Raw genomic sequence first — 14069 nt, 5'->3', positions numbered from 1 at the left:
TGGCATAGAGCTGGTAAAATCAACTGGGCCTTAAGGAAAGTTCCAAACCTTTGCTTTTGCTCTTTTCTCACAGAGAAAGGCATGGGACTAAAAGTGGGGGCCATATTTGATTACAATGAGTGAGCTAGGTTCTGCTGGAACCTGGGAATTAAATATTAATATTAGAAAAGGAGATATGATGCAGAACCCAAAGGCCTGCACATCCCCCAAACTGGTCTATTTTCTTAAAAAAATTTTATTAGAATATAATTAATTTACAATGTTGTATCAATTTTTGCTGTACAGCAAAGTGAACACGTCATGCATATATATATTCTTTGGGCTGGTCTCTTTGTACTTAACTTATTAGACAGTCAAAAACCAGGGAAGCCTTTTGATAAGACAAGAGATATTACCTCCCTTAAGAAGAAATATCTCAAAGCTTGTGGAACACAGATCAAAACAGAGAAAAATGGGAGACAGAGGGAACTATAAGAAGAATAATTTCCCATCTTGGACAGTTGAGCAGATCAAGTTAAGAGGAGGGCCAGGATCTGGCATGTAGTCTTGCACAGACACTCAGCTGGGGCAGCAGACCTGAACCTGGAGGTCTGGGCGGTGAGGAATACCCCCAAACAGTGTGGGAGTTGGTCCAGTCCCGCGGGGGCCAAGGCAACAGCCAACCTTTACTGTTGTGCAGCCCCCCAGGCCTCCAGGGCCTGAGTCTTTCTTATAAAAGCAGGACCCAGGACAAGGACTTGTAGGGGTTACTCTTTGGGGGAAGTGTTCCCTAGGCAGCAGGAATGAGGGTGAAGGGGAGTGTGACAAAAAGACGAGAAGCTGGAGTTCCCGTTGTGGCTCAGCAGTAACAAACCTGACTAGAATCCGTGAGGACAAAGGTTCAATCCCTGGCCTTGTTCAGTGGGTTAAAGATTCAGCGTTGCCATGAGCTGTCATGTCAGTGGCAGACCCAGCTCAGATCCCGCATTGCTGTGGCTGTGGGATAGGCCTCAGCTGCAGCTCTGACTCAACCCCTAGCCTGGGAACTTCCATATGGTGCAGGTGCAGCCATTTAAAAAAGAAGAGGAAGAAGAAGAAAGAAAGAAAGAAATTCTGGGTAGAATGGAAAAGCCAGAGCATGTGTCCACTGACTCCAGCCCAAAAGCTGTCCCTAGGAGTTAACCTCCCTCATGGTCCCAGCAAGTGCCTGGGGTATCAGGAAAGACTGGGAGGGAGAGGCTCAAGTGCTCACAAAGGGAGCAGCCCACATGGGGCGAGGGCGCAGGGAGGCCTGTGTAACCTCAGGTCAGATTGAGCTATTTAAAGACCTTTGAGGGGCAATGAGGAAGGAGTTCAGTTCCTTTCTAATTATGGCAGGGTTACAGAAAGAAACACATTGATTCAGCCTCATGGTGGGCCAAAAATCTCTCCAAAGGAAAGCTGCATCTTTGATAATGTTCTGTGTTACTATTCATTGGTAAATCACTTTCCCATTGCAGAGCATGCATTTGCCCATGCCCATTTTCTTAGGATGATGTCTGTTTCAGCATCTCTGCCTGTACAGCTTCATAGAACTGGAGTTAACACACCATGGAGACCCATTCTGATGCTCCTGCTCTTGTGGCCACATTTTCAGTCACATTATCAGTGACTGGAGGTCATGCTGGGGCTGCATTAGTTTTTTAAAAGAGAATGAGATTCAGTCTTCACACATGTGGCCTTTCCTCAGTGGCTGCTCTATGCAGAACTTCCCACTAACCTCAGTGGATGCTCATGAATAGACAGTACACAGTCTAACAAAACTTACTGCTTAGAGTAAATGCTTATATTTTACAAAAACTGGCTATGCTGAGAGTTCCTACTTTGGTCTAGTGGGTTAGGAATCCAACTGCAGCAGCTCAGGTTGCTGCGGAGGAAACAGGTTCAATCCCTGGTCCCGAGCAGTGGGTTAAAGGATCTGGCATTGCTACAGCTGTGGCATAGGTCACAGCTCTGGCTCAATTCATTCTCTGCCCCAGAGAACTTCCATATACTGCGGGTGTAGCCATGAAATTAAAAAAAAAAAAAAAAAAAAAACCCTAGCCATGCATGCTGTGGTACATACATAAAGTTGATCTAAATTAGGAAACTTGAAATAAGAGAGTTCTGATGCAAATATTGAAGGAGATAATTGAACATGGACTGGTGCCCAGAGATGATATTCGGACTTTGAAAAAGCACAGTGTTCACAGGTTGGTAGAAAAGACTCAGAAAACTGAAGGTCAGGAGGCTGCAGAAGTGGGTCAGTCTGTTGGAGCTCATTGAAGACGCCAACACTCCCTGGCAGGACCCTGCTTCCACTGCCTAGAATAGTTTTAATCTTTTCTGTGATAACTCCTCCTTTCCTTTCAAGCTTACCTAAAGCATTGCCTCCTATATTAGTTTCCTGGGCTGCTATGACAATTTATCGCAAATCTTAAAACAACACAAATATATCATCTAATAGTTCTAGAGGTCAGACGTTCAAACGTGGGTGTTCCTGGGTGACAGTCAGCATGTGGGCAGGACTGGGGCTCTGGTAAGAGCTCACTGTCTAGCATTTTGCAGCTTCTAGAGGCTGCCTGCATTCCTGGACTCAGGGCTCCCTTGCTCCATCTTCAAGGGCAGAAGTATAGCATCCCCCTCCTCTCTGACCACTGCTCCCATCCTTGATCTTCTCTCTCTGATCCTAACTCTACTGCTTAGAAGGATCTTATGATTACACTGGTCCCACCTGAATAATGCAGAACCATCTCTCCATCTCAGGGTCCTTAAGTTAATCACAGCTGCAAAGTGCCTTTTATACTGTAAAGGACCATATTCACAAATTCCGAAGATAGGATGTTGATATCTTGGCTGGGGATGAGGACAGGGTTATTGAGCCTTCCACACCTCTCCTTGAAGTTTTTCCAACCCCTTGAGTTAGAATTCGTTTCTTTTTGTCTGGATCCCACAATCGTCTGTCTTTTTCTCTTTTTGCATAGCTTTTTTTAAATTAAAATATATGCACACTGAGGTATGTGGAATGACTGACCCAACAGAGACCTGCTGTGTAGCGCACAGAACTCTTCCCAATATTATGTGATAATCTATATGAGGGAAAGAATCTGAAGGAGAATAGATATGTGTACATGTATAACTGAATCACTTTGGTGTACAGCAGAAATTATCACAAACTTGTAAATCAACTATACTTCAATAAAACTTTTTAAAAGGTGGGGGTGGGGAAGAATCTTAGCAAAGGAACATTATCTCCAGATTTGGTAATAACAACAACGATGACAATAAAGTTAGTCAAAACAAAAAAATTGAAATATATTTGATGTACAATATTATATAATTTGCAGGTGTTGCAACATAGTGATTCAGAGTTTTTAAAGGTTATCCTTCATTTCCATCTATTATAAAAAGTTGGTGATAGTCCCTCTCATGTACATTGCATCCTAGTGGCTTATTTATCTTATACACAGTAGTTTGTAACTCTTAATCTGCTATTCCAATCTTGTCCCTCCCTCCTTCCCTCTCCCCACTGGTAACCACTAGTTTGTTTTCTATATACGCGAGCCTGTTTCTTTTTTGTTATATTCACTAGTGGTTTTGTTTTTCATATTCAATATATAAGTGATAGCTTACTTTCTCTGTCTGATTTATTTCACTTAGCATAATATCCTCCAAGATCATCCATTTTGCTGTAAATGGCAACATTTCATTATTTCTTTATGACTGAGTAGTATTCCATTGTGCATGTGTGTGTGTATATACAGTCTGTGTATATACATTTTCTGTGTGTGTACATGTGTGTATGTGTATATATGTATATATACATCGATATATATACATCTTCTTTTTGTTGTTGTTGTTGTTGTTGTTGTTGTTGTTGTTGCTATTTCGTGGGCCGCTCCCGCGGCATATGGCTAGGGGTTGAATTGGAGCTGTAGCCATCGGCCTACGCCAGAGCCACAGCAACGCAGGATCCGAGCCGCGTCTGCAACCTACACCACAGCTCACGGCAACGCCGGATCGTTAACCCACTGAGCAAGGGCAGGGACCGAACTCGCAACCTCATGGTTCCTAGTCAGATTCGTTAACCACTGCGCCACGACGGGAACTCCTATATACATCTTCTTAATCCACTCATCTGTTGATGAACACAAATTGGTTCTCTACCTTGGCAACTATAAAATAATGTTGCTATGAATGGGTGCATATATTTTTCAAATTAGTGTTTTTGTTTCTTTCAGATATATGCCCAGGAGTGGAATTGCTCATAGTTTTATTTTTAGTTTGAAAAGTTCATTGTGTTTTCCATAGGGCCATACCAATTTACATTCCAACAGTGTAGGAGGGTTCCGTTTTCTCCACATCCTTGCTGATATTTGTTATTTGTGGTATTTTTTATGAAAGTCATTCTGACAGGTGTAAAATAAAACTTCACTGTGGTTTTGATTTGCATTTCTCTGATGATTAGTGATGTTGAGTTGTATGAGTTGTTTATATATGTTGAATAAAAACCCGTTATTAACCACGTCATTTGCAAATATCTTCTCCCATTCAGTAGATTACCTTTTCATTTTGTCCATGGTTTCCTTTGCTGTGCAAAAGCGTTTAAGTTTAATTAGATCCCATTTGTTTATTGTTGTTTTTATTTCCTTATTTCCTTTGCTTTAGGAGATAGATTTAAAAAAAAAAACATTATAATGATTTATATCAGTGTGTTCTGCCTATGTATTCCTCTAGGAATTTTATGGTTCCTGTCTTACATTTAGGTCTTTAACCCATTTTGAGTTTGTTTTTGCATATGGTCTAACTTCATTCTTTTACACGTAGCTGTCCAATTTTCCCATCACTACTATGGAAGAGGCTGTCTTTTCTCCATTGTATATTCTTGCTTCCTTTATCATAGATTAATTGACCATAGGTCCATGAGTTTATTTCTGGTGTTTCATTGTATTTTCATTTTCATTTGTCTTTAGATATTTTTTATTTCTTCTTTGGTTTATCCTGTGATCCAGTGGTTGTTTAGTAATACATTGTTTACTCCACATGTTTATATTTTTTGCAGTTTTTTTTTCTTGTAGACGGTTTCTATGTATATATTTTTAATATTGGGATTTTTAGAACAACTTTGAAATGTAGGGTTAAGCTTTCTACCTGTGCTGTTACTTTCTTGGTGGCAGTTTCATCTGTGCAGTCAGATTGGCCTAAATCTGGACCTGGACCTCCCTCAGTTCCTCTGTGTGAAGAAGAGGTGCCTTGCTTGGTGGGAATGAGAACAGATGAGGGAGCAGGTTCTCACCTAAAGCTCTGCTCTACCCCCTACTCGTCAGCAGCACTGATTTCTCAGTTTCTTTATCTGTAACAAGGAAATAATATCAATATTTGCCACCTGTGATCTTGTCACTATCAACGAATGAACATGTGAAAATTACTTACGACAGTGATTGGCACATAATATTCGCTCAAAATGCTCATTATTATGACTTCCTTTGTGAGATATGGTAAGGATTAAAGAGGCAATAGATAAACCACAGCACTGTGCCAGGCATGCAGTAAATTCTCAATATTGTCTTGCTTTTTTTTGCTTTTCAGGGCCACACCTGCAGCATATGGAAGTTTTCAGGCTATGGGTCCAATCAGAGCTGCAGCTGCCAGCCTACACCACAGCCACAATAACACAGGATCTGAGCTGTGTCTGCAACCTACACTACAGCTCACAGCAATACCAGATCCTTAACAGGCCAGGGATTGAACTCGAGTCCTCATGGATACTAGTCTGGTTTGTCACCACTGATCCATGACGGGAACTCTAACACTGTCTTGCTTTTGATTTATCATCATCATCTGCACTAAATACAGCAGCGAAGAAAGTCAAAATGGTGAGAAAATGCTGTGTTTCAGTTCCAGTAGGAATTTCATGAAACGGACTCAAATTTGTGCCCACAATCTGCATAATTTCAGGCTCTCTTATTCCCAGGCTCAGTATGGTCACAAGGTTAAAAGATTTGAAAGTTCACTAATGTGGCAGTGGACAGATTTGATTAGTTTCAGTGAAGAAAAAGTAATAATAACAACTGCAGGCTTTTAAATATTACAAAGTGTTTTAAAATAGATCATCTCACAGAGCCTTAAAGTGACTTAATGTTAATTCCAGGCAGCATCTAACAATCAAATGGCTATTCGACTGTTTAGGCTTCCCAGATTATCATCATCCTTGTCATGCAATAGCCATTATGTTTTTTCTCTCATAGGATACTCAGATGTTACCCATTTGTTTCAAAGGCTTATGAAGCCATTCCCATCAAAAGTTTACAGTAAATAGAATAGAAACTTGTGGAATCATCTTCCTCTCTCACAAATGAAGCAACAGCAAAGTGGTACAGCGTCTCAGCTGTTCCAAGTTCCTCAAATAAGTTTTACTTTTGCAGTACGAGGCCCCTGACTTCCTATATTCTGTGAGCTGCCTTGTGAGCAACATGACCGGCAGCCACGTTTGTTGCAACTTTTTAAATATGTGGAAAAAAAGCAAGATATCGACCATGTATTACCTTAACCAAGATGCCAAATTATCTAACTTGTTTCTCCAGGCAAGCAGCCCAACCACAGGGACAGCCCCCAGGAGCCAGTCACGCTTGTCTGTCTGTCCATCCACTCAGGACATCTGCAGGTAAGAGCTCAGCCCACGGCCCTGACGGTGTTCCGTGGACCAGTGTTTTGTATTCTTGTCACATAATCTGAGACTGTGTGGCTCTCGCTTCTGCCTTCGTTGTCTGTGGACGTTTGGTACCAGCCTAGTTTTTTCCCTTTAGTGCAGTCCCTTCGTTTGATCTTTATTTTCCATCTTTGGGTCCATGCTGTCATCTTCATCACTCTCTCTCTCTCTCTCTCTGTTTCCCCATGGCTTTCCTCTCCATCTCCATCTCCCATCCTTCATCTGCTACTTTGTCTAGATCCTCACATGATGTGTCAGATGCGGCATTTGAGCCAAGCACCCCTGTCACGGTGCTGAGCCCTGCTAGGAGGGAGACTGGTAAGAAATCAGTAAGACAGAGGCCTAGGAGGAGGAGGAGGGCAGCCCAGAGGTACGAGCACACAGAAAAAGAGGTGAAAGAGGGCAGGAAGGCGTCTCACCTCCCAACTTCCAGCCCCCAATGGAGTGACCCTGACCCAAGGGCCTCAGACTCCTCTTCCCCGGATGAGAGTCACTGGATTCAGGCAAAGAGAAGAGCCCAGGTGAAGTTCCGCCTGTCTCGGAGGAGAAGGAGGACACACGAGAAGACTGGTGGAAACCTGGATGTGTCTTCTGCACTAAACGCCCTCGATCCGGTGGATTTGGGGTCCAAAGGGGAAGAACAACTGGAGCTGCCAGCGTGCAAGTGCTGCTCTTTCCACCTTTGCAGAGGAAAAGGCACAGCTTCCCATGGATGTGGTCCTTCTCTGCCCAGGGAGGCCTCAGAGGCTGAGAGACCCTCCAGCACGTTCGGGGAGAGTAGAGACAGGTACCTGCCCAGGGACCCGCAGTTCTGGCACAGGTTTGGGCAGAGTGAGACAGTCAAGAAAAGCTGTTCAGAAACAGAGGCCCACGCTGACATGCAGATAGCCGGAGAAGGTGTCCAGTCTGCAGACGACGTGGGGTTCCAGAAGCCTCCCACCAGCCCCCATGAAGGGTCTGATGACTTAGCAACGTGCAGGTCAGTCACTCCAGGAAGATTTTATGTCACCTCCTTCTGTGAGTTCCGTGTGTCACCCACCCTCAAACCAGGACATTTATTCTCTCCGTTATTTGTCTGGTTGGCTATAAGGTGATAAAATGAGCAAAGGGTGTGAGAAGAACCATGTAAGGGTTTCCATGGATCTGGCATCTGTTCCAGATGAGAACTAGGTTTCCCTCCCCCTTCTCTTAGTTGGACAATGACGTATCCTGGGCAAGAGACTGACAGGTGAGCCTGTCCCCACTCTCTGTAAGAATTATGGAGTGAGTGTGAAACCATAGACTCTCCGATGTATGTCTATTGACCTGTCAGCACCCTGACTGAGGCTAGTCAAACCTTGGGAGTGTTGAGGTTAGATTTTTGTATCAAGAAAATCACTTCTGCCATTGGTGCTAATCTGTTCTCCAGTTGTCTGACTCAGCAGGTTAATTCGAGAATGAAAGGGTGCAGAATAGCATCAGGGACGCATCTGCAGGGTTGCCAGAGCCTTCGGGAGAAGGGACATTAGCTTTGGTGAAAAGCCCTGTACTAAATGGCTGTGTATTAAATGTACTAAAAGTTTAACATGCCTGGGATGCTGCTGGCTCGCACACACTCTTTACCCAACTGTAGACATTTTCAAAATAAAGTTTAAAAGAGTCATGTGACAGGCTCATAGGCACAAATGAGACAATTTTAAACAGAAGTACTATTTCAGATGTTCCTTATATACCCAATCATTTAAGTTGCTTGATTCTGTTTGGCAGTGAGTGAAGTTTTGGGTGCAGAATGCTTGGATTTCCGGGGCTTGTTTTTATTGGAAGCTGACATTACTTTATACAACATGCATGTGTGTTTTGTGTGAATCATGTGACCCAGAGAAAGCTTCCTGTGTTCATTTAGGCTAGGACGAGAGGGAGAATTAAGCTCTGATGTAAATAAGAACGGTTTCTTTCTCTGAAGGTTTTATGAGAAAGTCATTCATAAAATGCACATTTATTCATTCATTCAATCTTCTCTTACACATCAGGCTGGGTCCTAGGCCCTGAAAACATTACAGTGCATACGATTCCTATGGTCTCTGACATCTGAGAGCTTACATTCTGACAGGGACACAAAAGCTATTTCACAGTCAGCACACAATGACAATTGTGTACACAGTTACAATTGTGAGAAGGAATGTACGAACATAAAGCAGGGAGGGTGCACCTACACTGGGATCAGAGGACTCTCATAGAGTCACAAGCTGACTGAGCCCAAGGATGGCAGGAATTGATCAAGAAAAAGACAGAGGAGTTCCCATCGTGCCTCAGCAGTAATGAACCCAGCTAGTATCCATGAGGACTCGGGTTGGATCCCTAGCCTCACTCAGTGGATTAAGGATCCAGCATTGCCATGAGCTGTGGTGTAGGTCACAGATAAGGCTGTGGCATAGACCAGCAGCTGCAGCTCCAATTTGGCCCCCCCTAACCTGGAAACCTCCATATGCCACAGGTGCAGCTCTGAAAAGCAAAAACAAAACAAAACATGTAGGCAGTTCCCACTGTGGCTCAGCAGTAATTAACCTGATAAGTATCCATGAGGATGTAGGTTCTCCCCCTGGCCTCACTCAGTGGATTAAGGATCCGGTGTTGCCAAGAGCTGCAGTATAGGTCACAGATGCTTCTTGGATCCCAAGTTGCTGTGGCTGTGGCTGTGGCGTAGGCCTGCAGCTGTAGCTCCAGTTGGACCCCTAGCCTGGGAACCTCCATATGCCACAGGCATGGCTCTAAAAAGAAAAAAAAAAAAAAGAATAAGAGTTAGAGAGAGGGAGGGAGGGAGGGAGAAAGGAAGGAAAGGAGGGAGGGAAGAAAGAAAGAAAAGAAAAAAAAAAGAGAGAGAAAGAGACAGAGAAGGCTGTCCAGGCAGGATGCCAGTAAATTCCAGGGAACTAAGAGCCCCTGCTTCAGCCAGGGCGTGAAGAGGGTGGGGCAGGTGGTGGAGTGGGCCATGTGAAACCTGCTAAGGGGTTTAAAAGAGAAGTGACACCATTTGACTTCTGTACTAATGCAAGTAAGTGTCTCATAATCTTTTGAATACAATTTAAATGCAACTTCACTAAAATGTTGGGGGAAGGGATGAAACACTATTTCCAGTCTAGACTAAGACCTCCCTACTTGCAAACATCTGTTGTCATGCCCCAAATCTACTTCAAGCTAATTTAATGAAAGACAGTGGAAGAAGCTAGTTGTAGGCTTAATGGTAATTGGAGAAAAAAGTAATGCTCATAATTAAAGTAAAAATGATTGGTTCCAAAAAGCACCACTCTGGAGGAACATTTCCAAAGACAGAATATTTAACATAGATAGACTTCTATTAATGCATGTGAGGTGGATGGGCCTAGAGTTACCATTTCTCCCTGTGGGTGATCATCAAATTGTACCCACTGAGCAAATGCTCTGGGCAGTTACACTAGGCACTGAGGAAAGTGGTAAAAAAATTTTGATTCTTCCCTTAAGTGGCCTTATCTAGTGGGAGAAGTTGAATATACACTAGAAAAGATGACAGTAAGATGGAAAGATAGTACAGAGTAAGTTTAGAGAGAGGAATGCTGCAGAAATTTGAAGAAAGCATAGTTGCTGAGAGCTGGCACCATCGAGGAGCCCCTTGAGAGGGTGGGTTGGATGGGGAGAAGGAGAATCAAGGCTAGCTGCCATGCACTGCAGGCATCCAGGGCCCAAGGCAAGGCCTGGACAGGGACAAGGGACTGGCACTCTGCCCTGGAGAATTCTGTGTGGGACTAGGTGGGTTTGCTAGACTGATAACAACGAGAATTAAAAAAAAAAAAAGACATTGTGAAGAAAACATGCATATCCTTCCAAGAAGCTTAGCTCTACTCTGTGCCTCCCTACTTTCAAACTGCTGAGCCTCTGGGTCCCAAAGAGGCTGCCTTAAAAGCTGGGAACAGATCAAGGTACTGTGCTCCCATTAGCCCATCTTCAACAAGAGGGTTGGGATTCTACAGCATCCCTTTAAGGGAAAAAAGAAGATCCAGCTGCAAAAAATCATATAGAACAGCTTAAATCAAATAGTCTTGATGAATAATAACATACAGAGTAGTCACAGTGCCTCCAGGTGTACTGGGAAAGGGTTATAGACTTAGGGGAAGGGGTGGGTTGTGTTGGAAGCAGCCTACTTCAAGGTAAGTAGGATGAGGATGGTAAGAGGTAATGAAAGGGAGAACAAATGGCACATGGGCCTTCCCCCAGGTGAAGAACACCCAGGTGAGCAGAACCCCAGGTGAGCAGATCCGACAGATGAACAGAACCCTGGGTGAAAAAGACCCCAAGTAAGCAGGACCCCAAATAAGCAAGTACCCCAGGTGATCAGAACCTACAGGTAAGCTGGACCCCCAGATGAACAGGACCACCAAATGAGCAGATCTCTCAGATGAGCAGGAAACCCCCCCCCAGGTTATCAGGAGGAATTTTAGTGCTTGGAATTTGAGGGCAGAAGACAAAGGAGTCAAGACAACTCCAAATCTTGGAATTTGGGAGGCAGTAAGAGCTGATGCTACTAACAGAGGAAGAAGAGGTCAGGGGCCAGCTGGTTGAGAAAGACACAATGATTTCAATTACAGACAGACTATCTGTAGTGACCTTGAGGTCCCAGGGTCATCTGTCCAGCAGACAACATGAATCACATCAGTGAAATGCAAGAGGGAAGTCAAGGCTGGTCTGCGTTATTTGCCGAGCATTAGTGAACTGTACACAAGACCAATGCTAAATAGCTGCATATTTGCAATGGTCATTACCATGGTGTATGAGCACATGGGGAGTCATACCAAGATACCAAAAGTGAGCATCTTCCCAAATTTAGGGAGGACCTGCAGATCTGGGGATCATTCTCAGGGAAGAGACTGTGATGCCTAGAATGTGAATGAAATCTCTGTGATATCATGTGGGGGGAAAAAAAGCCTCCAGATGCCTCAGCCTAGGCACCAGTGTCCCCTGGTGAAGATGAACTTGCAGTCCTGTGGCTTCAGACGTACACAGGCCGACCAGTCTCAGCCATAACCACAAAGCAGAAGCAGCTCCTAAGCCCTTCTTCCCTCTCTGTTCCTGGCATTTAGTCCCACAGGGACATTCTACTCTCCCACTCTCATCAAAGCCTTGTGTGGAGAATGTTCCTCCATGAGCATTCTATAACTCAGAGGGAATTTAAGCCATCATGCTATCATACCTGCTCTCGTGGAGCCAGAAAGCCTTTGCTTTTTTTTTTAATAGAAAATTTACATTAAAAAAAAAAAATCAGGAGTTCCCGTGGTGGCGCAGCGGTTAACGAATCCGACTAGGAACCCTGAGGTTGCGGGTTCGGTCCCTGCCCTTGCTCAGTGGGTTAACGATCCGGCGTTGCCATGAGCTGTGGTGTAGGTTGCAGACGTGGCTCGGATCCCGAGTTGCTGTGGCTCTGGTGTAGGCCGGCAGCTACAGCTCCGATTCGATCCCTAGCCTGGGAACCTCCATATGCCGCGGGAGCGGCCCAAGAAATAGCAAAAAGACCAAAAAAAAAAAAAAAAAAATCAGTGGAGTTCCTGTTGTGTCTCAGTGATAACAAACCCAACTAGTATCCATGAGGATGCAGGTTCAATCCCCAGCCCCACTCAGTGGGTTAAGGATCCCACATTGGTCACAGATGAGGCTAGGATCTGGTGTTGCTGTGGCTTTGGTGTAAGCCGGCAGCTACAGCTCCGATTTGACCTCTAGCCCAGGAACTTATATATGCCATGGGCATGGCCCTAAAAAGACAAAAAAAAAAAAAAAGGAAAAAGAAAAAAAAATCAGGATCATATTAGCTCATGCTTGAGACATTTCAGTAGTTTCTGAGTTGCCATCAGTGGCAAGTTCAAAATTTTTAATATGACTTCCAGGGCCCTGCATGATCTATCAGACCTGCCTCCTCAGCTTCAAAAGTACCATTAATAATGACCAACTGGTGCTGTTCTGTGTTAACGTGCCAGAAAGTTCTCAAGACCTGGAATGCCTTCACAGCAGTCCCTCTGCCCTTCACCAGATTAAGTCTTGGCCATTCTTTCTTGATGTAAATGTCACTTCTTTAGGGAAACCTTCATGATTCCCTAACGAACACTCCGGTCTCCTCCCTTCCATGACATAATTTTTCATTACTAACATCTAGGTATTTTTGTGATTGACAGTATCAGATTCATTCCCTGAAGTGTCCAAAGAGTCTGGAATGGTGCCGGGCAGATGGCACATCCTCAACCTATGGTTTGAATGGATAGATTTAGGGAACATGAATTTTGATGTGAATCCTTCTTCCTGTGTGAAAGCACCGCTCTCGGTGGTGGATTAGCTCATCTGCTGTGGAGCCACAGGTAAAGAATCCTAGAAGCCAGCAGCTCCCAATCAGCATCACCCCTGGGGCTGTTGGAACCCAGGCCACTGCCCCCACCGAGTTTCTAATTCCCTTCCTCTGGGGTGGGGCACGTGAATGTGCAGTTCTGCAGTGGTCCCAGGTGATGCCAACGTTGCTGATCCAGGGACCCCAATTTGAGAATCCCTGTTCTAGCCACACACTCTCCCTGGGCTTTCGGTGAGAAAGGCTGAGGTGAGAAAGCATGATTATAAGCCTCTGCCTTTCCCTCACAGCACTAACACAACTCACAATCAGGTCACTTTCCAGTATTTCATGCCGTGCCACCAGCACAGGGCTGGTCCTCTCTCCCAGAGCCCCCAAACTGTGGACTGACAAGCTCCCAACTTTACCAGGAACTCAGCTCTCATGCTTTGACTGCTGTTTCCCTTCAAATGCACTTCCTCATCCTAGCCACCCACTTCTGTCAGTGAGATCAGCAGTCCCCAGAATTCCTTGTCCTTGGGCATAGCTGGTCACCACCACGCTTGGCACTTCTTCCTTCAGGCACTGCTTAGGCTGGGCCTTCTTCCTCATCACTAGCATCCTCTCTGGGTTCTTCTCTGCCCTCTGTGTTCTCTCCTCATCCCCAGGTACTCCCTACCCACCCTGTGTTCAGCACCTGTCTACCGGGTTTAAATGCATTGAAACCAGCTTAAATGAGCTTCAGCAAGAAAGGGGCATGTTAGCCACAGAAACAGAAAATGCTGGGAGTTCCTGTTGTGGCTCAGTGGAAAGGACTCCAACTAGTACCCATGAGGATGCGGGTCCAATCCCTGGCCTTGCTCAGTGGGTTGGGGATCCGGCTTGGATCCTGTGTTGCTGAGGCTGTGGTGTAGATGGGCAGTTTCAGCTCCAATTAGACCCCTAGCCTGGGAACTTCCATATGCCTGGGAGTGCGGCCCTAAAGAGAAGAATAAGAAAAGAAAAGAAAATCCGTGTACACAGCCAGCCTCAGAGCCTCCAGAGACC

At 44.7% G+C, this 14069-nt stretch overlaps 1 protein-coding gene across 3 annotated transcripts in view; it reads left to right on the top strand.

Annotated features, from left to right (window-relative positions):
- The window catches only part of MARCH1 (membrane associated ring-CH-type finger 1), a 575522-nt gene that overhangs the window by 472068 nt on the left and 89385 nt on the right, over positions 1 to 14069 (top strand). The window contains exons 1-2 of one of the 3 annotated variants that reach the window (XM_021100586.1): positions 5975 to 6661; positions 6945 to 9447. In XM_021100586.1, the coding sequence (XP_020956245.1) occupies positions 6471 to 6661; positions 6945 to 7800 (1047 nt within the window). In that variant the 5' untranslated portion in view covers positions 5975 to 6470 and the 3' untranslated portion in view covers positions 7801 to 9447. Of the gene's footprint in view, positions 1 to 5974; positions 6662 to 6944; positions 9448 to 14069 lie in introns of those variants that run through there. The other 2 variants (XM_021100588.1, XM_021100587.1) reach the window with 2 other exon arrangements.

The sequence above is a fragment of the Sus scrofa genome, chromosome 8 (genome assembly GCF_000003025.6).
Source record: "Sus scrofa isolate TJ Tabasco breed Duroc chromosome 8, Sscrofa11.1, whole genome shotgun sequence".
NCBI classification, from domain to species: domain Eukaryota; kingdom Metazoa; phylum Chordata; class Mammalia; order Artiodactyla; family Suidae; genus Sus; species Sus scrofa.
The sequence above is the reverse complement of the archived record's forward strand: the minus strand, read 5'-3'. Positions and strand labels throughout refer to the sequence as shown.